The sequence below is a fragment of the Odocoileus virginianus genome, chromosome 17 (assembly GCF_023699985.2).
Source record: "Odocoileus virginianus isolate 20LAN1187 ecotype Illinois chromosome 17, Ovbor_1.2, whole genome shotgun sequence".
NCBI lineage: Eukaryota > Metazoa > Chordata > Mammalia > Artiodactyla > Cervidae > Odocoileus > Odocoileus virginianus.
The window spans coordinates 53,000,727-53,026,620 of record NC_069690.1 but is presented as its reverse complement, the minus strand read 5'-3'; the positions used below and the strand labels follow the sequence as shown (position 1 = coordinate 53,026,620).

At 54.1% G+C, this 25,894-nt stretch overlaps 4 protein-coding genes across 10 annotated transcripts in view; 3 read left to right on the top strand and 1 right to left on the bottom strand.

The window, feature by feature from the left end:
* The window catches only part of RECQL5 (RecQ like helicase 5), a 29,254-nt gene extending 6,096 nt beyond the window's left edge, over positions 1–23,158 (bottom strand). For both annotated transcript variants that reach the window (XM_020885843.2, XM_070479955.1), the window contains exons 1-8: positions 23,076–23,158; positions 22,419–22,556; positions 21,176–21,297; positions 19,663–20,181; positions 19,028–19,130; positions 18,222–18,333; positions 16,904–17,066; positions 15,488–15,567 (exon numbers count right to left, since the gene is read on the bottom strand). In XM_020885843.2, coding sequence (XP_020741502.2) covers positions 15,488–15,567; positions 16,904–17,066; positions 18,222–18,333; positions 19,028–19,130; positions 19,663–20,181; positions 21,176–21,297; positions 22,419–22,545 — 1,226 coding nt within the window. In that variant the 5' untranslated portion in view covers positions 22,546–22,556; positions 23,076–23,158. The remainder of the gene's footprint in view (positions 1–15,487; positions 15,568–16,903; positions 17,067–18,221; positions 18,334–19,027; positions 19,131–19,662; positions 20,182–21,175; positions 21,298–22,418; positions 22,557–23,075) is intronic.
* SMIM5 (small integral membrane protein 5) lies at positions 37–8,247 on the top strand. The gene is made up of 3 exons (XM_020885846.2): positions 37–806; positions 5,924–6,083; positions 6,516–8,247. The coding sequence occupies exons 2-3, from the start codon at positions 5,957–5,959 to the stop codon at positions 6,623–6,625; spliced, it is 237 nt and encodes a 78-aa protein (XP_020741505.1). The 5' UTR covers positions 37–806; positions 5,924–5,956; the 3' UTR covers positions 6,626–8,247.
* On the top strand, positions 10,680–13,907 carry ERLN (endoregulin). Of its 2 annotated transcripts, XM_070479959.1 has the most exons (4): positions 10,680–10,850; positions 11,615–11,754; positions 11,830–11,905; positions 12,872–13,907. In XM_070479959.1, the coding sequence occupies exon 4, from the start codon at positions 12,878–12,880 to the stop codon at positions 13,055–13,057; it is 180 nt and encodes a 59-aa protein (XP_070336060.1). In that variant the 5' UTR covers positions 10,680–10,850; positions 11,615–11,754; positions 11,830–11,905; positions 12,872–12,877; the 3' UTR covers positions 13,058–13,907. The 2 variants fall into 2 exon arrangements, with proteins under 2 accessions (XP_070336060.1, XP_020741507.1); XM_020885848.2 differs by lacking the exons at positions 10,680–10,850; positions 11,615–11,754; positions 11,830–11,905 and adding an exon at positions 11,935–12,168.
* Positions 23,159–23,190: 32 nt separating the features above from the next.
* The window catches only part of SAP30BP (SAP30 binding protein), a 32,477-nt gene continuing 29,773 nt past the window's right edge, over positions 23,191–25,894 (top strand). Inside the window, exons 1-2 of one of the 5 annotated variants that reach the window (XM_070479956.1) lie at positions 23,191–23,566; positions 24,729–24,838. In XM_070479956.1, the coding sequence (XP_070336057.1) occupies positions 23,191–23,566; positions 24,729–24,838 (486 nt within the window). The remainder of the gene's footprint in view (positions 23,567–24,728; positions 24,839–25,894) is intronic. The other 4 variants (XM_070479957.1, XM_020885844.2, XM_070479958.1 and 1 more) reach the window with 4 other exon arrangements.

Genomic DNA, 25,894 nt, shown 5'->3' with positions numbered 1-25,894 from the left:
GAAAAGATCAGCAGTGTCCTTTCTCCTCCAGGGCCACCCCCAAGGGACGGGCTAAGCCCGGGCGACTCCCTGGTCACTCGGGACTCCCAAGTCCTTCCCCAAGATGCCGCCCCAGAGGGCTGACGGCCTGGGTGGTCTGGCAGCTCCCCCACTTTCTTTCCCGGGAGAAGAGAGGAGGAGGACCTGCTGGGGAGTCGCCTGAAGGACAGACTGGGGGCTGAGGGCCATGGGCCCTCTCAAGGGGGCCGCGGGGTGCAAAGGGCTGGAGAGCTGCAGGCCCCCCTCCCTCCCGACTCTGCCACTCAGGTGGAGCCTCCCAGAGGTCATCCTTGCCAGGGAACGTGCGAGTCGCCCTCCTCTTTCATCAGCTCGCAGCCCAGGCCCAGCCCACAGCCGCCCGGAGGGAGGAGAGGAAGAGGAGGAGGAACAGGAGGGCTGCGCAGACCTCGGGGCAGGGAGCAGGCACAGGAAACCTGAAGGACGCCGTCCCAGCAGGGACTCCCCCCGGGGACAGCGGTGGCCCTGGCTCCCCAATTGAGCGGCTGCCCTGTGTAATGTGACACTTGGATCTCCAGGACGACCAACAACAAAAAAGCGGAGGGAGGCCGAGACAGCGGCTGGCTGTCAGCAGCCAGGAGCTCTGCTGAGCTGAGCAGAGGCACCCGGGGAGCACAGCCCCGGGTCAGGAGAGACGCGTCCGCAAAGGAAGGAAGAGGTGTGAGCCGACCAGGGAGGCAGGCGGGGGAGACACTCGGGCCGCTGGCAGCCCTGCACCTGTGGCCGCCCCCGCCACACCTGACTCGCAGGTGAGTGGCCGGTCACAGAGGAGGGGGGTGGAGGGAAGGGCGCCGCCAGGGTCCCCTGCCTCGAGGGTGGATCCACCATGAACACGGAGAAGAGGGTCCTGGGGGACACACTTGGGCACAGCCTCCAGACAGCCTCCCCCGAAAACCGGGCTCTCCCTTCTCTCGCTGGGACCCAGTAGGGGCCCCGGGCTGAGGCTACAGCCCCCTCGGTGCGGGGTGGTTTTCTCCCCGTTTGCTGAGCAGGCAGAGGGGCCCGGGGTGCCTGCTTACTCGACAAAAGTTAGTTTAAGCCTTTTCTATTCAGGGGGCTTAAACGAGGGATTTGGCTGGCCTGGTCGGGGAGGGAGCCATCGCCTGCCCACTGAGCCTCCCGTTTTCCGCGGGATCAAGTCCCTGCTTTCTCCCAGTCGAGGAGGCCCAGCCAGTTCAAACCACCCAGGATGCGGATGTCCTGAACAAGAGCAGCAGCTGCCACCTCTTGTTGGGGGTGCTTGGTGTTCTTGGCTTGGGGTGGGGCCAGGCCCAGGTCCTCCTCCCAGCACCCACTGAGATCTCCAGGAGCCCCCAAATCTCCCTGAGCGCCAGGCCAGCGCTTGAGGGCTCCAACCCCAGGGTAGGGTGGAAGCGAAGCTGGGGGTGCGCTGCCCCGCCCCAGTACTGGGCCCACTGCAGCCACCACACTGCGGACCCCCCCACTGCTCCAACCTCCCTGTCCTCACACAAGCAGCATTAAAGGCTCCCTCCCCAGCCACCCCCACCCCCCAGATGTCTTTCCCAAGGCAAACAAGTCCACATCTACTAGGAAAGAAAACAACCACCCAGGTTAAAGTGGAAACCAAAGATCAGTCTGTGTGTTCCTGGCTCCGCTGAGGAACTGGCCTGGGCTGCGGGCTGGGGAGGTAAAAGCCCTGCAGCGATGGGCAGTGATGATAGAGAGAGGGGATAGAGATGCTGAGCGAGGGAGGGACGCAGCGGTGAGCCACTGTAAGATGGCTCAGGCAGGTAGGCAGGGATCAGAGTCCCCAGACCCAGAGGATGCAAGTGGACAGGGCCCCCCAAACACAAGCAAGGTGGGGCCAAGGCCGGAAGCACAGTGCACAGTGGGTATCTCTGCTGGTTAGGCCTTGGGAATCTGCTAAGACGCCCACGGACTTCAGTTATGCCTCATTCTGGTTGTTTCTCCAACAAGTAAGGAGTAAGGATGAAACCCACCATGATAAAATAACAAGGCAGGGCAAGAAGCCCTTGAACCCTGAGGCACCAACATGCCCTTATCAGTCACCAAACACCCGCAGGCTGGGTTCTCCCCAGGCAGCTGTGTCTGGACTTGGAGTTTGGCAAGAAGGAAACAGGGCCACTTCAGTACCAGGTGGCAGCTGTCTGGCCTGCAGGATGCCTGCCTGCTCGGTTGCAAGGTCCTCTGTGCCAGGAGATGCCTCCCAAAGGCACATGTCCGAGTCCCTCCGGCTCTGCCAGCCTTCCCTCGGCCTGGCTCATCTCCCTGCTCTGCGGGCTGCCCCTCTGGCTGGGGCAGGGCCATGAAGGGCCACGCGGGCCAAGAGCCAGGGAATGCCACCACTTGTTTTGGCTGCTCCTCACCGAGGTGCTACCAGGCGTGGGGCTGGGCGATACTCTAGCTTCCCTGGTTCATGGGCAGGAAGTACAGCCTGGGAAGGAGTGTGGCGGACCTGAGTTAGGAAGACGGGCAAAACCCATAGAGAAGCCCACAGGGCTTCCCTGCCCATCTCCCTCCAAACCCGGGAGGAAGGTTAAGGGGACAAGAGGCAGCCCTCCCAGAGTGCCCCCTCTCCTCGGGCCACAGCTGGGAATGCTGACGGCTCCCTGCTGAGCAACTGCTGGGCCACGGCCACGTGGTCACCTGACGACGCTGGTTATATGGGGCACCCGGCGTCAGGCCCCCTTGGCCTTGCTTTAAATAGCGTGCTGGGAAGGCCGCCTGGGACCTGCTGGAATGTGCCTCCACCCTCTAGCTGTCCAAGGCCCTCCAACTCCCCCCTGGGCCCCACTAAGGCGCCTTCCACTCAAGGCCAAGCTGGAAAGGATGAAATAGCAACTGGAGAGCACAGGGGGCTTCGGTCCTCAGGGCAGATCCACTGCTATCCCTGGTGCAGACGGGATCCCAAGGGCACCCCGGGGCTGACCCAGGTGCAGCTGGCCGATTCAGGTCCCCACAGGCCCCGGCTGTGTGAGTCTGCGGCCTGCGGCTGGCATGGACTGACGCTCTTCCCAGAGTGGGGCCCGGGTCCCCCGGGCATGAGTCTGCAGCTTTCTGACTTCCTAACCCCTGGAGGGCCAACAGGCCCCGTCTTTCCTGCACAGCAGTTCAGCCTCCGCTCCACCTTCCTCCTCCCTACTTTGGGGATCACACCTGCACCCACTCCGCACCCCGACTGACCAGAGTCTCCAAGCAACCTCTCACTCAGAACTGGAGCCACCCCCTCTGCAATCCCTCCTGAGCCTTTAGGCACGGGGGCACAAGTGGAAAAGCCCCCCTGCCAGCCCGCGTGCCCGCTTCCTCTCTGGAGTACCTCTGATGGCTCCATTAGGCAATGCAGGCCCTGGGCCAATCAAGTTGAGAAAGCCAGGCTAAGTGTAGCTAAAGAAGGGAAGCAAGAGCAGCCCAGCTCGGAAGCCTGGTGCAAGCTCCCTGAGGGCTTCGGTTGGCCCACTGGAATGGGTCAGGTGGGCAGGCTCCCATCCTCCAGGAAACCCAGGGAGTGGGATGCCCAGGGGCCCAGGACCACCCTCCTGTACACGTCTGCGGCTCTGGGCCGAGGGAGGAGGTCTGCTCGGTGTGACCTGAGGAAAGGGGTGCTCGTGAACTTGACACAGAAAGACTTGCGAGATCTGCCCTTTGGTGACAAGTCACAGGAGGTTCTCAAAGAGCAGGTGCAGCCCGGTGAGTGAAGACGCTGTGCTCCAGACTCCCACGTGTGGGTGGGGCACAGCCCTGGTCCTGTGCTGAGCCTGTCACACAGGCCAGGCCCTCGGTGCGCGGCTCCTGGGCTGACTCATCTTGTCTGCAAAGAGCAGACTGCCCGGGACAAGAGCCCAGGGAGGCACAGTGTGACCGAGGAGAGGTCCCTTCCTCTCTCCGGTCTCAGGGTCCCCATATGCAAAAGAAAGAAGGCAGAAGGGGATGACACATGGCATTCTAGAATCCTATGACTCCCAGGACATTGGAAGACTGGGTTCCTGATCTCCTCTATAGAAAGACGCGGACCCTGGGCTGGGGCGTGGGAAAAGCTGGGGGGCTCTGACTCCAGGAGCTTCACCCTCTGACAAGAACCATCCAGTCCTCCACGGAGCCATTTCCACCTGCCTGCTACCCCCACCATCATTTACAACACAGCTGCCCGCCTCCAGCTGGCTCCCTACCATCTTCCTTCACCTCACACACCACAGACATCCTGGCATGAAGGACGCAGACGACACCCCCAAAGGTGCTGGAGGAAGGCCACTGATGGCGTATGTGGGGAGGGGGCCGTGACTGCCCCCAAAGGTCGTCTGGCCTCTCCCCGCCCAGAGCGGAACCACGTGCCCCAGGCCCTCCTGGAGCCCGGTGCTGTGGTCAACCCTCCCTCCCACCAGCCTCAAGGCAGGCACCCCGTCTTCACGTAAAATGAGGGGAGGAACAGACCCAGAGAGACAAAGCAACTCCAAGTCACAAAAGCAGGGAGGAGGCCGGCAGCATCAAACCCGGGATGATTCAAATGCTGTGCTCCGGGGGCCGGCTGGCCAGACGGGAGCAGGTACCCTGTGGAGAAGGAGGCACCTGTGCCAGCCACCGTCCAGACCCTGGAGGACTGCGGGGCAGGCCACCAGGAGGTCCCACCTTCTACCGACCAGAGCTGCACAAGAAGGAAGCGCTGGGCAGGAGGGGGGTTCTCCTCCTCGAGCAAAGGCCACGTGCCAGAGAGGGCAGGGAGCCAAGGGCGGCGCAGAGGGCCCGATGACTTTCCAGGCAGCTCTGAGGACGCTACTCTGTGGTGGCAGGGCCGGGGCTGACCGCAGCCCGCTCTGGGCAAACCTGCCAGGCAGAGAGCAGGGACGGGGCAGCGGTAACAAGAGCTTAATGTCTGGCGCAGGCCCCGGGCTGCCAGCAGCCCCGCCTCGGTGAACAGGTTGAGGCTGGGTTGGCCCAGGCTGTTCATGAGCCCTCGATCAGGAGGCGCTGGCTCCCTCGTGCCCACTGGTGAGGCGCCAGAGGAAGAGTCTGGGGCATAACGTGCCCTGACTCACTGACTTGGCCTGGGCCTTCACCTTCGGCCCCTCAGGCAGGACGGACCAGAGGAAGCCCTGGGTCACGGGGCCTGGAGGCTGACCGGCCACTCAGGGGGCAGGGGTGTGGGGGAGCGGAGGAGACCCTCTTCAGAGCCAGAAGCGCAAGTCCCAGCCAGCAAGAGCAGGGCGCTTACACCCTCCCGGGGACGCCTGGTCCCACTCTGAGAGAAGACTCCTTGGGGAAAACTGGAGGAGTACTGTGTCACCCCACCTTCTCACAGGAAGACACTGAATGAGGAAAGAAACGGGGCTGATGAGAGGGGTGGGGGACCCCAGGGGGCCTCAGATCGCCGCTCCCCCCCCTCCCCGCCACGGTCAGCTCTCACCTCTGGCCAACCCTGGCCAGCAGCCCCCATGAGCCCACTCCCGGGAGAACCTGACCCACTGTCCCCAAAAGTGATGAAAAGTAAGGGTGCCAGGCTGGGATCCCAGAGCCCCATGTCTGCACCAGGAAACCAACCGGGGAGCTGTGTCCATACCAGACACCCTGACAACACCTAGTTGTGTCCCAAAACAAAGGAGCGGAACAGGGCAGTCACCTTCACAGCCAGCAAGCATGGCTGACCCTGGCTGACTGGCAGAGCCCTCCCAGGGCTGGCTGTGCCCGGCAGCCCTGTGGCGGGGCCTCGGGCTCCCCGTCCTCCCGTGTCCCGGGCAGGGGCAGTGCCAGCACTGAGCGAGGGGCCCCGCGGCGCCCCTCCTCCCTGGTGAGCCACCGGACTCTGATGGGTGAGGCCTGACAAACCCGTTCTGCGGGCCGGGGTGGGTGAGCCAGCTCCGCGGGGACGCCAGGCCCTCTCTCTGCTCTGCAGGCCGGGAGGCGCCCGGCAGGGACCTGGCGCAGCATGGCCGCCGGCAGCCTCGTGCAGGAGCTGCACTCCATCGGGGACAGGCTGCTGCTTAAGCTGCAGAGGCTGCCGCAGGCCGAGCCCGTGGAGATCCTGGCTTTCTCGGTCCTGGTGGTTTTCACAGGTAAGCCGGGGCTCCCGGAGGCTCCTCAGCACCCAGGGCTCTTCCTCGCGTCCGGGAGAGGAAACCGTGGTGCCAGTCGGAGGGCTGGGTGGTCCCCCAGACAGAGGAGGAGAAACAGATGTCTCCAGAGGGTGGTGGGGCAGGGGATCTCCCCCTATCCTCCAACATGCTGCCCCTGGGGATGGGGTGTGAAAACCAGGGCCCAGGGGTGCTCCCGGGACCTCAACCCAGGGATGAAGGGAGCAAGAGCTCTGGGGGCCGGCGTGGGGACAGTCACTCCTCTAGCCAGATTCTCGGCATTTCTGACCAGTAAGCAGACCTTTGGGGAAGGCCCTCCAGGCCCCCGCGGGGGCTTCCTCAGGAGTGAGGTGGGCACGCTTTCTCCCCCACCCTGAGTTTCCCGTGCTCTCTGCTGTCCCCCAACCCCTCCAGCCACTGTGCTGCTGCTGCTACTGATTGCCTGCGGCTTCTGCTGCTGTCAGTACTGCTGTCCCAGGCGGAGAGGCAGGAGGACCCAGGTGAGACCCATGACCCCACCGTGAGGGCCAGCAAGATGACCGAGAAGCCGGAGTGGAGACTGCCGACGCCAGGACCCAGGTGTCAGCCTGGCCCTGCAGCCCTCGCCCCTCAAGACAAAGACCCACGGCTCAGCCCTGGCCGAGCCCAGGGACCTGGACGCTGACCAAGACCTGGAGCCTCGGCAAGGACACCGGCTGTTTTGGCCACAGAACTCTCACCTGCAGGGAGCCCAGGAGGGATCGAAGGTTTCAAAGACAGAAAACCATCAGAGCTTCTTTGCCAACCTGTGCTTTTTAACAAAGCACAGAGCGTGGTACCCATACTTGGAGAACAGCCCGCATCTGTGGGGAGCTGGCCCTCGGGGGTCCCACGCCAGAGAGGAGCAGGTCAATCAGAGGGGCTCTGTGCAGGAGCTACCGGGTCCCAAGCGCCCCGCAGAGTGGGGAACATGTGTGTTCTATTCCAGGGTTTGCCTGCTTCTTTCCAGTAAAGGCTTTCTGGTTACGCGTTTCCGCGGTGCCCCACTCCCCGGGCTGGGCCCTGTGCATCGGGAGTGCGGCGTGCCAAGACCCCGCGGGTGCGGCCAGTGTCTTCTTGCAGCCTCTGCTCTCCCTGTGCCCACGGAAGCTGGAGAAACACGCAGGCAAGGATGCCACGTGGAGGGGCGGGGAAGGGGGTAAGACTCCGGAACCAGGGGAGGGCTACAGGGCCCCTCCTGCCGCGCACCGCCTCCCAGGTGCCTGGCCGGCTGCGACGGAGACTGCATCTGCCGCAGGCAGCTGCCGGGCTCAGGAATGCCACACCACAGTCACCACTGCCATTAGCTGTAGGCGGCACGCCCTTGTCCTAGCAGGTCCTCCCAAACTTCCGGAATAAGACAGGTGAGGTCCCTACTGTCGTCCATAACCTGCCTCCCGACCACACCATCCTCTCCCCAATGGGCCAGACGGTCTGGGTTCAAATCCTTGCCACCCCGCCAGCCCCCAACCAGCTACATGAACAGATGTTAGTGACTCGACCTTCTCCTGTGAAATGGGGCCAGTCCTGGTACCCGACTCCCAGGGTGAGCCTGTGAGGATAAACCAAGACGGCCTTGGCATGGTGACCTGCCCAACACTGGGCATGGCCTAAGAGCTCCACCGATAGGAAGCATCCTTATTTGCCCCTCTATTTGGGGGGCTGAGCCAGAGCAATGTGGACCCACTTTAAGGAGTGGTCCTGCTGACACACAACATTGCCCCGCCTCCTGCCCTCCAGTTCACTTTCTCTCCACACAATTTTCCAGGTAGAGCTATAAGCCCAGGAATGAGGGTAGGGGAGGCAGAGGCTCTCACAGTACCTGCTGCCCGCCCCCAACACCGGTATCAGAGCCATGAAGAGCCCTGTGTTCCTACACACCTCCGGGGTCTCGGCCTGTGCAGCCGGCCCTGGTTGCCTGGAGGCAGAGCCCCAGCTCCTCGGGAACAGGAGGGGAGAGGGGATGCCAGCTCCCGCCACTCCACCGCCTCCAGCTCAGGCCGGCAGCAGAAGCCCTCTCCCCGGCTGGCTTCCCTTCCTGGTGTCCAGGGACTTGTCTAATGGGTTTGGTTTGGGTGGAAGACCCAGAGAGGAAATGCTTTCACAGAAAATAAAAGAAACACAAGAATCTGTCTGTACACTCTACACTTCTACCACCACCACGAAAGAATGGGGTTCAGAATAATAGTGATAATAATCATGACAATAATGCTGAGAAGGGAGGTGGCTCAGCGCCACCCCCCCCCCCCAAGGCAGTGTCTGAAGCCTTCTGACACAGATTAATTCATTTAATTATCACAACAACCTGATGTCAAACGGACCATTATGATCCCCTTTTCAAAGGTGAGGAAGTAGGTAACTTGCCTAAACTGGACCAGCTGAACAGTGGCAGGATCCGCCTGTCTGGCTCACCACACCCCAGGCCTCCAGCTGCAGTGCTGATAAGGCTCGCACTCCATCACCCACCACCTAACAATCTCAGGCCCCAAAGAGCCGCACCCCACACCCTTCCCCGTGAGCGGGTGTGGCCGAGGAGTTAAGAGCTGGGGTGAGGCCCATCCACGGCTCCCTCTCAGAAGGAAAACAGGGAAGGTGGGAGCATGTGACGCCCTGCCTTTCCCGGGTGCAGCACCCGCAGCTGGAGGGTCCCCAGGAAGCCCTCGGTTCGGAGGACACAGCAGCCTCATCCCAGTGTGATCTTCCTTCAGCAGGTTCATCAGCATCAAGAACATCCTTCATCAGGGTAACTGACGCTCAGCCTCTTTTCTAGAAAAGATTCATGCTCCTGCGAGCAGCTGCCAAGAAGTGGGGCCACGGGCAGCCCTGGGCACCTACAGGTGGACAGGAAGTTCACTTCCTGTGTCTTCCTCCCCTAGGCCAGGCAGTACCTAACTGCCAAGTCCAAATAAGATTCTGTCCTCGCCCTCAGGGGCTTCCAGGGGCACAGCCCCACCAACACTGGCTCCCCCGTGGCTGTCGGGTCAGATTCCAAGCAGGCTCCAAGCCCCCGAAGCTCAACCAACCAGACCTCCTTGCACACAACAGCGGCCTGACACACTCTGGCTGGTCCCCTGGGGAAGATGGGCAGGGAGAGGAGACAGCAATCCCCCCACTGCAGGAAGGCATACACAAGGAGGGACAGCAAGGCCGGTGGGGGCCTTGGAAGAGGCGCCGTCAGGCCGTCCAAGCCCCAGAGAACACCCGGCTGACGCTGGCGACCAGACCTCTCCGCTCGTGCCGCCATGCCACCCTGGACCAGGCCGCCAGCGGCGTCTGCCTGCAGTCACTGCCACAGTGTCCCCGCCAGCCTCGGTGCTGACCTCCGCGCCTCTTCACGCCCCAGCCTCTGCCTGTGGCCTCTGCTCCAACAATGCCCACGACTGTGGTCTCTGGGGCCTCACAAGGGTTTTACACTCTACGCTTCAGATCTGCATAGTTTACTGTCCAGACATTACACCTCAGAAACTACAGTCAAGCCACCGGTGCAAGGATCTCATTAGCAGAGGCCACACAACACCGTTTTCTCTGAGATCTGTTTTCCCGAACACTAATGTTTGAGAGCAACCTACAAATAACAGCCTTTAGGACAATATATTTGCTTGTGGGTAACAACAAATTCCAGAGCCTAAAAAACAGAGGACAGGGAGTTCCCTGGTGGCCTAATGGTTAGGATTCTGGACTTTCACTGCCATGGTCCAGATCCAGTCCCTTATTAATCCCCTGGGTTAGGTTCCTGAGGTCCTGCAAGCCATGCGGTACGAACAACAGCAGAACGATCATTTGAAAAATAACTGAAAACAAAATAATTCTGTACTTAGAAAATGTTTCTTCACTCTCCTTGGGGAGCAGTTGCCTGCTGTCCCCTAATTCTAACTCTTACATCATCTTCACATCTCAACTTAATCATTGCTCCTCCCAGGGGAGTCCCCTGGACCCCAGGCCATGCCAAGGATACCAACAGCATTCTCTACCCCTTTCCACCATATCACTCCCTTCCTGGTGATCATTTCAGAAGAATTTTCTGACCTGGGCCAGCAATCAATTAAAGCAATGTTTGCGTACATGAGACATACACACTCTACACTCCTCATCTGAGATGGAAACACAGACACACATCTTTATGATGTAGGGCCAAGGTCTTTTCTCTGAGTGTGGGTTTGCTGATCAGGTTTCCTGACTTGTCTATTTAGTTAATTTTTATTTCTTTGAGGCAGAATAAGGGGACTTCCCTGGTGGCCCAGTGGTTAAGAATCCACCGTGCAATGCTGGGGATTCAGGGTTGATCCCTGGTCAGGGAACTGAGACCCCACATTGCCTCAGAGCAACTAAGGCCACGCGCCACAACTTCTGAGCCTGTGCACCACAACTAGAGAGTCCGTGCACGGCAATGAAAGATCCCGCTTGACTCAACTAAGACCCGACATGGTCAAATAAATAATAATGTTTTAAAGGAAATAAAAGCTTTCTAAAAAAAAGGCATCTGCAAAGAAACCTGATTGTGAAATCCTCCTGCACTTTTAGAAACTGCTTACAGCTGTCTTGTCCACATCTATTTTTGACAGAAATGCCATCTGAATGATTCTAAAGTGGTCAAGTAGTATTTACAGAAAGACTTTCCCTCTCGGCTTGTTCTGAGGTCCAACACAGCGCTTCAGAGCTCAGACGGTGCAGCTGAGAGGAACAGCTGGGTCCAACCCTCAGAGCAGTAACTTCTTAGCTGTGTGACCTTGGGTAAGTTACTTAACCTCTCCCTGTCTGTTCCCCGGTTGTCAAACTGGGGTTTCAGCTATTACCACTGCTTCGTTTCCATGTAATCTTAACTGAAATTATGTAATTATAATAGCAACTACAGCTGCCACAAAACAGGTTGGGGAACAAACAGCTGACTCTTAATAAGCATCCGACTAAGCTGCTGGAGTGGAAGCCCGAGGGTGTGCTTAGACCCCGGCAGGCCAAGGGTATTAGTCAGTGTATTTTATGGAAGGAAATACGAGGTAGCAGGTGAGCCCGAGTCATTGAGGCCAGGAGAGTTAAGAAGGACTTCGCGGAAGCCGCCCACCATCTCCTGAGCCCCGGCTGTACGTGAGAATCACCTGGCGAGCTTTACCAAGGCTTCTAACACACCTGGGGGAGGGGCCTGGGCACAGGCCTTCAGAAATGCTCCCACACGACTCGAACAGGCCCTAGAATGTAACCCCTGGGAGGACAGAGCCTGCCTGTCTTGCTCACGATTGGACACAAGGTGCCTAGCGCAGTTCCTGGCCACCATGGACACTTGACTCCTGTCTTTTAAGGAGGGAATGGCGGCCACCAGGTTCCACGCACCAGGGCACAGGCCCCACTCCTGCTTCCCGGCCACTCCATCACACCAGGGGTGGGAACCCACAAGAAACAGCTGAGGCCAGGCCTGAGCGGCAAAGATACCAAGAGAGAAGTCAGGCCTCCGCAGGAAGCTGGGGCCTCGCTGATGATAAACACCCCCGTGCTGGTTCCAGGAGGTGCCAGCGGGAGCTGTGGTTAATAATCCACCCGGTGCCATGGAAAGCAAGCAGCCGTGGGTGGCGCCCCAGCCCTGGGGCCTCCTGAGCAGGTCCTTTCAGGGGACAGGTCGTCTGGACTGAGGGGAAGGACACAGGTGAGGGGGACAGGTGGCCTGGGGCAAGGGCCCTGGAGCCATTCTCTCCCCAACTCCAATTCTGATTTGTCTCAGCCAGGACACCTCAACCCACACGCCCTGAGCAGCCCCCCAAAACAGCATTGCAAGAGGACAGAACACAGCAAAGGGGGTAAGTGTGAAAGGCTGAAAGGGAATGCGGTTGCTCGGCAACAGGCCCTAGCCCACCTTTGTCTGCTCTGGTGACAGCAGGCAGGTCTGGTCAGGGCCAGCCATCAGGGCGACCCCTTTTCCTCCCAAAAGTTGCTTCTCTGAGTCGGGGCAGAGCTCCGGTCTCCTGGCAGTGTCTTCAGCTTGGCCCCCGCAGAGCGCGGCTCTGAAGGACTCCCTGACCCACCCTCTCTTAGGACACAAGACCGAGAGCAGCAGGCCCAGGTAACGGCACCTTCCTCCTCCGCCTTTACTCCCTTCAACTGGCTGCTGGCTCGCAGCCTGCCCGTCTCAGCTGTGTTTCAAGACGATCAGTTAGTCCTGCTTTCACCTGCCTCTAAGGAAGCTGGCTGAGCTCCCAACTGGAGTCTGTCCACTCCTTAGCTCCAGTGCGGACCTCTCAAAATGCTCCCCAGGCGTTCGCAACTGAGGCAGGAAAACCGGAAAGGGTCTATATCAGTGCTTTTCACTTATTTTTTGGCCGTGTCACATGGCGTGCAGACTCAACTCCCCGACCAGGGATCGAACCTGTGCCCCCTGCCCTGGGGTTAGGGTTAGTGTCTTAACCACTGGGCCACCAGGGAAGTCCCTATAGCAGTGCTTTTCAGGTTCTGGCTGAGCAGGTCTCAGGGATGGGAGAGAAAGCCCCTGATCACAGCAGGGCTGCTGAGGAAAGGGCTGGGGAAGGCAGAGCGCACCAGACCACCCACCGGACCACCTTCACTTCTGCGGAGGAGGAAAGCTCATCTGTTGCCTGCCCGAGGCACCGAGCCCCATGACCCACCGTCCCCTCCATGCCCACCAACTGCAGAGGTGGCTGCTGTTCTGAGACGGCGCCAGAGAATGAAGTTAGAGGAGCAGGGAGTAGCACACGGGGAGGGCTGTGGAGAAGCCCCGGCATTCAGGGCCTCTGTCCCCGCCTTTCCAGGTTCAAATGGACAGAACGCTATCAAAATACTCCTGGAAGACGGAGTTCTGGCAGAACCCTTGGGACCAGGGGGGCCTGGCAGTGATCATCCTGTTCTTCACCACGGTCCTGTCTCTCGTCTTGTTTGCTATTATCTTTGGTTTCCTCCCCGTGAACAAAACGACCAACCAGGATGAAGAGTCGTGACCTGACTTTCTGAAGGCCAAGGGGGCCACTCTCAAAACACTATGTACTCTTTCTTCAAAGCCGTTTAACAGTCTGGAATTAAACATTTTTCATATAATTATCTGATAAATACCTGTCTTCCCCACTGGTTCAAGTACAAAAAGCAGGGGCTGGGTCTCCTTCTATTCCCCATTGTACCCCCTTTTCTGGTGGCGCCTTGCCCAGAGTCAGTACCTGTCAATGTTTGCTGGTTGAACAAATGAATGAATGAACAAATGAGCAAAGGAATGGATAAACAGAGGCATGCCTGAACTGTTGGCTCTCTGAGTCTCGAGACCCTGGGAGACGACGGAGCCCAGTACAATCTAGGCCTAAACCAAAGCAGTTCTTCCTATCTCAGGGTGCAGAGGCCTCTAGGCCAGAGGTTACTTTCAACCTAATTACTATTCCTTTTTACACTCAAAGGTAAATTAGGCCACGTCATCAGTCATCAAACACATCTCATGGTCACGCTCAGAGAAAGCAGCTGCACACCGAGAAGACGGGAAGCCGGCTGGGTGCCCCGCAGTGGCCTCCTTCCTATGACTGCTTGTCTTTCCTCTTGGTGCCAGGGACGCTCGGGCATCCCCCCAGAGCCCCCAGCCGCCATGCACCCCACCCACAATGCAGCCTCTGTGGGCATGTCCCCGCCTCTGCCGACGCCACCATGCTGGCCTGTCCCTTGCTGCCAGGTGCCCTCCCTTTGCAAACAGCTGCTTCCATGTCAGCTTCAAACCAGGCTATTCTTAGAAAAGGGGCAAATGTCTGGTGGAGAAGGGGCTTTGCCTTTGTGCTGTGTACCATTTGTGCAATAAAGAAACATTCTCTTTCATTCAAAGAGCAATTTCAAATTCAGCCACACCAGCCATGGTGCCTCCATCCCAGGGCCTGGAAGTCCTGGCATCAGACACCCTCACGTGCAACAAGAGAGACAGAACAGATAAGGCAGCTTACAGAGCAACAGGAGGCCCCCCAATGCCCAGCCCCTGATACGTTAAGAGGCCCCAGCTCCTTGAGCTGAGACAGAAGGCAGAGGCCCCTGGGAGGACCTGTCCTCTTGTGTGGTGAGCTGCTACAGCCTAGAGGTGGCAGAGCTAAGCCTCCGGACAGCCCTGCAAAACCTCAGACTCACCCCCAACAAGAACCCAGCCAGGGCGCTTTCCAGCACAGGGGACTCTGATACCCAGCAAGGACACAGAGCCCTTTCAGGACAAGCACTTCACTCAAGAAGCCGACGGAGGCCTAATTTAGCAGTTCATAGTATGAGTGCCTACAAAGGGCTCTGGTCACAGGGGCTGTGGGCAGGGGTCCTGCCCACCTCTGCTGGGCATGGTCTTGCGAGGCCAAATGAGAGATGGCCGCTTGGAGAAGGAGACAGCTTCAACCCAGGAGCCACCAACTCATCAGTGAAGAGGAGGGGGTGAGAGTCAGAACACATGGCCCAAGTAAGAGCCTCTCTGGTCTCCAGAGGAAACCATCAAACCTCGCTGGACACGAGGACCATGCACTTAATCAGCTCCGTGCTTCGAGAATCTAGTACAGCAAAAACCAACACGGCATGTGTGTATGAAAACGTGCACGTCCCTGACAATTGGAAGACTGGGGATTAGCATCTGTCCAGCTGTGAGCTTTGTGACCATGACCTCTCTGGTCCACTCGAAGTCTGAAGCCATCAGTTCTGCATCTACCTTACAGGCTGTCCAATGAGATCTAACTAATGAGAGTAGAGGAATCAAAGAGCTTTTTGACCCAAGCGCTATACAAATGCCAGGGCGCTTAGCCTGTCTCGAATGCTCCTGGACGTCCCTCACATGGTGTGCCCACAGCTGCTCGTGCCCGGGGCCCGCCCTGAGCAACTATCAGGCTCTCTCATAGCCCCCTCCAGCCGCAGATGCTGATCAGATACATGGTTTCCAAAGTGGGCAGGCTGCTGTTATGTTGGAAACGTTGATGTCTTTCCAAGCACATTACCGCCCCCTCCGCCCCCTAAGAAATAAGCTGAGCCACATGTTTCTGTTTGGGTCTGGGATGAGACTGACTACCCTACAGGTGAAGCCAGTGGTCCAGCTCCATGGCACATGACAACTACAACGCCAGTGGCGCAGAATGGGTCGCATCTCTTGGAATGGAGTCATTCACGGGGCCAGCTACTCTGGAAGTGGGTAGAGTGGGATGGGTGGGTGACCACCCAAAATACACAATTAATCCTCACAGGGCCAGAGTTTCTGGGGCCTTCCACAGAAAACTGGGCGGGTACCACCTTCCATGCTCCCTGACAGGAAACATCCCACACGATGGCCCTCAGCAGGCAGGGGTCCCTCGGTGGCCCAGGAGCTGCCCTACATGAGCTGGTACCGGGGGAGGGAAAGTCTCATCAACACTTGGCTCCACACACGAGATAACGTCACTCACCCTGATTCTTCGCAGAAGGCCACCAGGGCATCAAAGGCCAAGACTGCAGCTTTATCAGATGCTTTGTTCCCTCTCTTTTCCTGGAGACAAGAAACAACTATTCAGCAAAAGTCTTGTATAGTTGGACTACCGTATAGCCCAACAAATGATGAGAGAGAAAAACAGCAAAGGACACTAATAAAGCCATTCATGAAACAGTCTCCACACCTGACCACGCATCACCTGAGCAGCTTTTGGAAAACAGAAATTCCCCAAAGTTCCAGCTCCAGTCAGGGCAGGTTCCAGGTCACTTTTTTAAAGCAATTTCAGGTGACTTAGTTCCAGAAATAGGCTATCTCGCTTAAAGGGTACCTATATATATGTAAGTATGTACGTATGTATATACACTCTTTTTCTTTTTTTGGTATGTGGGATCTTAATTCCTAGATAAGGGAACAAACCTCACCCCTTGCAGTGGAAGCACAGAGTCTTAAACACTGGACCAGAGCCTTAACCACCGGATCACCAGGGAATTCCCTACCTGTATTTTAAAATTTTAATAGATATTGCTAGATTGCTTTCCTCTGCAAAAGACTGTAATACTGCATTTTTCTCTTGGCAAAATGTAGACACTCTTACCTACACGTGCCCACTAGCAACAGGGTTTGAACTCTTTTACACCTGTATCAGATTTTAATTTGCACCTCCTTGATTACTACCAGATTTGAACATCTTTGGATATATCATTTGATGAGTTTTTCTGAGAATTTTTGTTTCATATCCTTTATTTTTTCTTGTCAGTTGGGGAAAGCTCTCTATTTATTGCCCACTTTAACCTTTGGTTTACCTTTTACGTTAAATATCTTTCCAGATCTATTATTTATCTATTGCCTCTCTTGATGGTATCTTCACCACACAGAATTTTTCCACAGATTCAGGATTTATGGAAACTTTAGATTATTTATGTATCCAAATATTTGGTTTTTTGAAAAGATAGCTTTCTGGATTTTTAATTTACATTACAAAAGTATCTTCACCAGATCTCCAGCCCCAGGTGACATACTGGACTAATCTTAATCCTTTTTCTTTGGGCCACACAGTTTTTAGGATCTTAATTCCTTGACCAGATATTAAACTTGGGGCCACGGCAGTAAAAGCGCCGAGTCCTAACCATTGGACCATCAAGGCAGGATTGATCCTGACTATATAAAATAACACACACACAACAGACTGTACGAAGATAAAGTAAGTATAAAGAAAAAGTCTAACCTTGTTACAAGCTATCTACCAACAATACCCCATTCGCCCCCTTGTACTTTCGAGCCTCAGGAGCACCCCTCCGGATTATAGAAGCTCCATCTGGGTTCCAAAATGCGCTGTGTGAAATGGTGGCAGGGTGGGTTCGGACAGGAAGGGCTCCTACTGTCCAGGACTCACCTGGAGTTTTGCAACTTCCTTCCTGATCAGGAAGCTGACTTGGTCCCGGTCGCTCCTGGAATAGTAGAGGCGGCACCAGGAAGGCTTTCCGTCTCTGCCTGCCCGGCCAGACTCCTGGTAGTACCCAGCCATAGACTTGGCAATATTCCAGTGGGCGACAAACCTGGGATCCAAGGGACAACCACCATGAGATGTGGGGGAAAAGCCGAGGGGAGGAAAAACTCTGGGATGGCTGAGCAGGGCCCTTCACGGGTACCAGGAGTGGGGAGGCTGGCAGGGAGATGGGACCCCAGAGTAACAAGGCTAGGACACCTGCAGTCTGCCAGCAGGCCTCCCTGCCGTGGAGCAGCCCATAGAAAAAGGTGTGGATTTAAATAAGACTGGGACACTTACAAGCTGAGTAAGTCCTCTACAACATCTCTGAAGAACAAAAAAGGTAACATTTACTAAATACCTACTATGAGCCAGTGTACATGTTTGTCTTGTTTAATCATTACAGTCATCACATGAGCTAGCCTCATTTTATAGACAATAAACTTGGGATTCAGAAAAGTAAATTCGTACTAGGGGATGGTAGAGCTAGGACTTGAGCCTAGGGGTGTCTGATTCCAAAGCTGTTCCCTAACAAGACACAGTTGACCCAGGGTTCAAGCCCTGATTCCAAAGCCCATGTTCTCTCAAGCGTAGTTCATGGTCTAATTCCTACCCTGACCAAGGCAGGGTCACTGTGAGGTTTAATGAGACCAAATGTGCAAAAGTGCTCTGTAACTCACACAAAGCACTACTCTTGGTATTAATCAGAGCAAAGGACTTGGGGCTGTAGCCCAAAATGTCTCCAGAAGGTCAAGAGTGGCTGGAGGTAAAAGATGCCCCCACAGTGGCCAGTGTGGGGCTAGGAGGCTGGGACGTACCCATCTCTGCTGGACTGTCCAGTAAGCAGTGAGAAGGGGAGACAGTAACAAGATCTTTGCCTTTGCCTTCCCATAGGGAGTGGCTTTAAGATAAGTCATTCCACTCTCTCACAGGCTCCAGTTGCTAAGATGGGAGTGAGCAGGACTGTATTAAAGGGAGAGCCTGAGGGTCGGCAGTGCTGCTCTGCCACCAGGGGGCAGACCACACAAGAACCATCAGCATCTGGACTCTGTATTTCGGATGCTGTCCTGGGGCCTCCACTCCCCACTCCCCCCTCACCCCACCACCCCCGGCCCCTCGCCCTAGAAGGACGCACAGTCCTGGTCCTCCAGGCAGAGCACCAGGAAGCCCGCCCCACCCAGAGCCAGGGCCCGAACGGCAGAGCCGGACAAGAACCAGAGCTCACCTGACATTGGCTTTGTCCACTCCCATCCCAAAACTAACGGTCGCCACAATTACAGGGACCTTCTCCTCCATCCACTCGTTCTGCACCAGGGTTCTTTCAGGAGCCTTCAGCCCTAGAAAAGAGAAGGTGAGGAAGGGAACTCTCATCTCTCATGGGTTTCCCCTGGGGCCTACCTGCACACACACTGTGAATCCATCACCTACCACGTGTATGACCTTGGGTCAGGCACTTAAGCCACTGAGCCTGAGCCAGTAACATAAAGACCCTGGCCTGTGTGTGGCAAAGGTTCTCTCATAAATGTGAGAGCCAGGATTCAAACCCAAGTCCAGGGACTTCCCTGGTGGTGCAGTGGCTAAGATTTTGTGCTTCCAATGCAGGGGGCCTGAGTTCAATCCTGGTCAGGGAGCTAGATCCCACATGCCACAACTAAAGAGTTCGCATGCCACAAGGAAGTGCCATGACCAACACCCAGTGCAGCCAAATAAAAATTACAAAAAACAACCCCAAATACCCACGTCCTTATTGGCCTCCAGAGCTTGTGCTCTTGCCACAGCACCAATTCCTGGACTAAAAAACTCATCACCTGCTGCTGGGTGGGCACAGGGTGATGACAAGAGTTCAGGAGATCCTTTAGATCTCATTCATGTCTAGGCACCTTTTTGTGGATTTAGGCGAATCATTTTAGCTCTGCCTGGGTATCTGGAACTAGATGATGGGCCACCTGATCATCCAGGATTCTTCCAGAAAAAGAGATGGGCCAAGAGGCTTCTGAGAGGGAGGAGAGCCAGAGCCCAGGTGCCCCTTACCTGCGTGGTACGCCTTGGCGCTCACGCCCCTGTAGCTTAGCTCTATGGCCAGCTGTTCACAGGCCTCCCTGGTTCTGCAGTAGATGATGCCACAGCCGGACAACTGAATGTGGAGACACAGGGAGAAAACAAGCATTGGGAAAACAAAACACTCAGCCCATCGTACTGCGGCCGCTTCAAAAGTGGCTCCTTCTCTCAGCCTCACGATCTCCTCTGAGGCAGACCACCTCACACAGCCCTGCCACTTTCTAACAAGGCGGGACCAAACTGGCTCAAAACCCAACCTGTCCAAACTCTCTGCCTCCTCCCCTCAAGCCCCGGAAAGGTCTGCAAAGGAAGAAGAGTCCAGGACACAGGAACCCCAGTAAGTGAAACAGTGTCAGGAAACCAAAACTCTTGTGTTCGAGTTTTAAGAAGCTATAGCTGGGGCTTCCACTGCAAGGAGCACAGGTTCGATCCCTGCTCAGGGAACTAAGATCCTACATGCCACACAGTGCAGCCCCTTAAAAAAAGTAGCTACAGCTAGTCCTGGCTAAGAAAGCTGGAAAAAAGTAAAGTTTTTAGAAACGAGAATCTATCTTTATGCTGCGGTTAGCATCCCACCGGGCTTTCGACCCTGACCTCAGTGCCCTCACCCCTTTATCAGCCTTCTGCCCAAGAGCCTTCAGGCAGAATTCCCTCAGGTTCCCGTAAGGATCAGGAAGCAGTTCCTTGAACTGCACGTCATAGAAGAGGTTGGCCCGGAAGCAGGGAGTCTTGAAGGTAGCAACTGGCTGCTTCAGGTGCAGGGCAGCAAACACATCCTCTCGGACCTGTGGGGTGGCCGTGGCGGTCAGAGCCACGCACGGGGCGTGTGCCAGGCGGGAGCGCAGGGCTCCCAGACGCAAGTAGTCAGGGCGGAAGTCGTGCCCCCACTGGGAAACACAATGAGCTTCATCCACCACCAGGTAGGAGAGCAGGTGGCGGGATACTAGGGAGTTCAGGGTGGGCTGGAAGGAGGTGGAGGCCGCCATCTCCGGCGTGATGTACAGAAGCTTCGTCTGGGGCTTTTCCTGCTCTAGGTCAGAGAGCAGCTCCTTCCTCTCCTGCACCGAGAGCTTCGAGTTCAGGGAACCCACTCGGACCTTCAGAGCCAGCAAGTGGTCCACCTGGTCCTAAAGGCAGAAGGGGGAGAGGTCCAGAGCAGACAGTAAGCGGCCCTCAGGACCCGTAAACATCGCTGTGACTCCCTGAGGGTGTTTCACAGGCATAAATTATCCTCCTCCCACCCTCCAACGTGTCTTCTCTTTGCATAAAAGAGGTACAGACGAGGAAGCCATGGAAATGAGGAGCTAGGCAGGCACGGCTTTAATTCAAGCTCAATTACCACATGCTCTTCAGCTGGTCCTTGAACTTTCAACTTTCTCATTTTCTTTCTCTTTACTATAAAAACAGTAAAACTACCTAGTAGAATTGCTGCAAGAATTAAGTGAACTTTTACACCTCAAAGGTAAGTTAACACCCCTCAGGCACTGAGCACAGAGCCTGAGACTAGGGCACACTCATGAAGCATGGTCACTGCTGTTCTCTGCCTTGCCTGCTCTCTTTCTCCTTTTCTTCATGGCAGACGGCTCTTACCCACACAGCCACACTTCCTCATTTCTGATTCTACCAGCCCATCTGCAGGGTTTAAATATAGCCAGAAGTACAGTTAACAACATCCCAACAGGTTTCTCATCTGTTTTTCTGTCTCACATCTGTGTGCCCACCAGAAGCAAGCAGAACATACCAGGGATTCCCCCATATCAATTTATCTCTCTACCCACTGCATCTTCTAGAACATCAACAGTGCATGTGTATATATATATAAGAATGTATAGGTACATACAAATACAGTTCCATGTTCCCCCAGACAAAAAGTTACAAAGGAAGGTAAGAACCTCAGGCCATCAGAACAGAGAGGACTCAATCATAAACCACCAGAGTGATATGCACTTGTGGAGAACCCCACATTTAGGCAATTCAGAAACCCAATAGAGAGGGACAAAAACAAATCAAAGAAAAGCAAGAGGCAAAAGACCAATGAAAAGAGAAGTAAAATTTCCAACTACTAAAAAAAAAAGTCCCCTAAACTTTCTGGGCTGCCATCTTCATTCACCCGAGCCTCACCTGAATCAAAGCAATGAGAGGAGAGACCACGATGGTGATGCCTTTAGCCAACAGAGCAGGGAGCTGATAGCAGAGGGACTTTCCTGCCCCTGTGGGCATGCACACAAACACATCCTTATCACCTGCAAAAAGACAAGAGGACAACACCTCAATGCTCCTGCCTTTTATATATTCCTCTCATCAAGGCTGTTGAAAATTAAAGGATAATGTAAGAAAAACCCCTAGCAGAATGTCTGGCCCATGGAAGGGTCTCAATATAATTGCAATTCTCTTCCCATCCTTTCTAGGAAAAGAGGAGTGATCCAGGGAGATTCAGCAATGCATGCCAATCATTTCCAGCAGTGGTAACAACTACAAGGGTAAGGAGTAGGAGTCTGCTGGGACACAGATGGTTGAACTGAGTTGAATCAGGATTCAACGAAAGCTGAATACTTCTGGATGGATGAGCATATCTGTGTAGACATGGATACAACATCACTTAAGAGGGATTTTGTTTATAAATGTTACAGTGTCACTGACATTATACTCCTGCTCCCCTCTTGACAACCTCCATCTGTCAACATGCTGCCACTGCTGCTGCTAAGTCGCTTCAGTCGTGTCCAACTCTGTGCGACCCCATAGAAGGCAGCCCACCACACTCCCCCATCCCTGGGATTCTCCAGGCAAGAACACTGGAGTGGGGTGCCATTTCCTTCTCCAATGCATGAAAGTGAAAAGTGAAAGTGAAGATGCTCAGTCGTGTCCAACTCTTAGCGACCCCATGGTCCTCAGCCTACCAGGCTCCTCCGTCCATGGGATTTTCCAGGCAAGAGTACTGGAGTGGGTTGCCACTGCCTTCTCCCTCTGTCAACATGGCTCTGGTTTATAATGTTATTACTCCTTCCCTATTTGGGACCCAAGCCACTCAATCTTCAACAAGGAAATTACCTGGAAGATGACTGCCTTAAGACTATTCCTGCCAACTACCCCCCCACCACCACCACACACACACACGCACCCTGTTGTCTACAACAAACAAAAGAGAATGGAAAAGTATAAAGTGTTTTCAAAGATAACCTTAGCTCTGACTGTGAACTATCAGAACCAGAACAGTTGGGTGGTTCTGCTGAGAAAACTACGTTTAGGGTGACACATCTACATCTCCAAAACCAAATATGGCCTGAGGGCAGGGAGGTAGGAAGGGTCAGAAGGAAAGTGCCCCGCAGCAGCACAAATGTAAACACAGGTAGTCAGGCGACGTTACCTTTCACTACAGCCATGATTGCCCTCTCCTGCAAAGGTGTCTTAAAAGAGTCAAACCCAAAGACCTTCTTCAACGTGTTCCGGACTCGACGCTCAGGGTCAAAAGGAGAGGAAGGGTGGGTACTCATCTTTACCAACAGTGGCCAAAGGTTAAGGCAAAGGTGATGATCATAATGGTTCCAACTAGAAACCTCTGTTCTACTTTTAAAAGACTGCTTATTTCTCTCTCTGAGTATAAATTTGCTTTATTATACTCAAACAATGCACTATTTTCAAATAATATAGCTCCAGGTGAAGAGCCTGGAGCAATACATTCTTGAGTAATTAACATCTCCATTTTTATGCTCAGTGAAAATAAAATCTTCTAACTATCCCCAGGCCACGGTACAGCGCAGAGCTAGATATCAGATCACGAGAAGAAACACAAATGTCTTAGGAACAGTTTGGAGAAGATGGAATTTTTTCCCTAAGATCCACCCTCTACTCCATAAGCACTGCCACTGACGACCATTCTTCCCCCCGGGACCTGACCCCTTCTTCCCACCACCCTCTCCCCCACCCCCCGGAGGACAGCTCTCCCCGTTTCCTCTACTCAGCACCAGATCCGCTCTTTTCTCCCTTCCCCAGCCAAAGCCTCCTTCTCTTAACCCCAAGATATCAGAGCCGGCCGTGGGCTCCAAGAAGCGAAGGCTCTTGTCGGGCCGCTGCTGCCCGCTGCCTCGGGGACTACTCGAAGACCCCCATACGCCTCAGGTAACTGAAAAGCCAAACTGATGGGAAAGCAGTGTCAGGTAGATCCCACAGAAGCTTGTGTCCGTCGCGCAGTGATGACGTTCGCAAGCGTTGGCACGAGGGGCGGAGCCAGGCGTGTAAAGGGCCGTTTTGATTGGTTCTCGGTCTGGAAGGGGCGCGGGGTCTCCTGGGATCCGGAAGAAGTCGCCTTTCTGCGCGGAAGTCGGCTCTTTGGAGTCATAGAAGTGAGCCACCCCGGGGCTGTGGAAATAAGATGGCGGGGAAGAAGAATGTTCTGTCGTCTCTGGCAGTTTACGCGGAAGATTCAGAGCCCGAGTCTGACGGAGAGGCTGGAGTTGAAACGGCGGGCAGCGCGGCTGGTGAGGCCCGAGAAGGGAACTGAAAAGGGAGAATCAGGTTACTGTTCCCCTAGCCGGCGGGAGGGAAAGAGATGGTCATTGTACCCCAAGTATCGGGCCCCGGAGCCCCAAAGGGCACTCAGGGTCCTGGGCTAGACCGAGCGTTATATGCTCTGTAGCACGAATGGACCGTCTCCTTCCGTTAATTCGATTATCCTTCCGTAATTTACTGAAAGTCTCCGTGCTGGGCAGAAGGATGGACAAAGTGGAGAGAGGATCCAAGGCTACTGAACCACTCCCTGTTTTCTCCGGGCTTGTTTGTGGGGAAGAGCGAACCTTTTAATTAGTAATATGCCCTAGACATATCTTGGAGCTTTGTACCTCCGGTCTCCACCGCGAGAGAGTCTTAATTCAGTAGATCTGGGGAAGGACCTGAGCATTTGTGATCCTTCCAAGGCTTCTTGGTGATTCCGTTACTTTGTGACTTGTTTAAAGCCCATCAATGTTTTGTTGCCGTACTCAGGTTGAGAATAACAGTAGTAAGAAGTGGGAACAGATTTATATGGGAGTGAAGAGAGGCAGCAAGTTACTCAACATATTTGAGCCTTGGTTTCCTCATCGGGAAGTGATGGAGGGGCTTGGACTAAGTTAGCGTCTCAGTGCAAGTGGTCTTGGCCTGTCTGGAAGTTCCCTGCTGGTTTCCCAGTAATTTACATTGTTTGGGGGGTTTTGTTGTTTTTGTTTTAAACATTTTGTTGATTTTGTTTCTCAGGTAGATATGATTGGGAACCTCTCAAGGCACCCCTGTTTTAAGGTCCAGTTCCTAGGGGAGGACTCACAAAAATGAGGATGACAGAGTCCTCGTCTTGTATGAGAAGACTAGTTCATTGGTGCCTATTATACAAAGTAGACAGAGGCAGATCAAAAGAGGGGCTTAAACAACGTGATGTAACGGTTCAGAGAAAAGAGTTGGCGTAATAGGTGGATTGGAAGCATTAAAAATGAAATTTAATATTACTTGGCTTTCTTTCCTGTTCTTTTAATGAATTCATACATTAAATTTTATAGTCTTCCCCAAAACTGAATCTGGGCCAGTGGTCATTTACATGAGATTTAGGTTTTCCTTGTCTCTTCAGAGATAGTCCTGGCCACTCAAATTACTCATGTTTTTCTCCATTCTTTTCCCCAGTCATTCACCTTATTTTTCTCTTCTGTTTAAGAGGAGAAAGGCGGATTGGTATCCGAAGCCTATGGAGAGGATGACTTTTCTCGCCTTGGGGTTGATGAAGATGGTTATGAAGAGGAGGAGGATGAGAACAGCAAACCGTCGGTAGGTAAATCTATTCCCAAATCCACAACTGCTCAAAGCATCATTTCATCTGTCAGAAACTTTCTGACCTGTACCAACAGTGTTCCATTTCCCCCTCCCCCCCTTGTCTTGTGTGTTTAGTATCAGTTGAGAAAATTGGATTGGATATCCGTAGTTCTCTTTGAAAACCTACTTTTTTTTCACCCGAACCATTTTGTATTAACCTTTGTATTGAAACCTGGGGACAACAATAGTGGACAATTTTATTTAACCCAGATATCAATAGCTGTTTTATGTTGGTTTTTCCTGTTTATTTATTCCATTTGAAACAGTGCATTCTTCTCAATTGATGTATCATTTATATCTGCAGTCAATTCTGTGTTATTTGTAATCTCAGTTGGGGCTCATTCAAATCTTTCAGTTTATTAAAAAGACTGGGAAGGACAGTTATCTGTGATTTGATATTTATTAAATCCTTTCTTGATATTCTACTTGGCACTTTTTATCAGAGTGTTCTTGATCATCAAATATGGCTTAAAGTTTAGTATGTGCTGACTAGCAAAGAAAAGAGAACTTGCATCTTAATTTTACCAGAAAGACTTTAGGTACACCATCACCTAAAATTTAAAAGTCGGAGAATTTAAGTCTAGGGAAAAACAAGGATTCAGACTGGGTGCTTAACACAGACATACAAACTTGTATCTCAATGTAAAATCTGGCTGGTTAGCGACAGCTTTAATTAAAACACCTAATGAGTTGGTGATGGACAGGGAAGCCTGGCGTCTGCTGTCCATGGGGTCGCAAAGAGTCAGACATGACTGAGCGACTAAACTGAACTGAATGTTCTATAGGTTATTTGTTTGAAAGTGTTATGCATTGCTACATAAACGTTAAGAGTTAAAATGCTTTGCAAATTAAACAAAAATGCATTTTGTATATTCTGTTCTTTTGGAAGATATTTTTATCCCTTGAAGTTTCCCCTTCCCCATTATTGCTGATAATTCAGAATTGACTAAAATTGTTTAGAAAAGTTTTGTAAGTTGTTTCATTTTCCTGACTGTTCTTAAGTGAGTACAT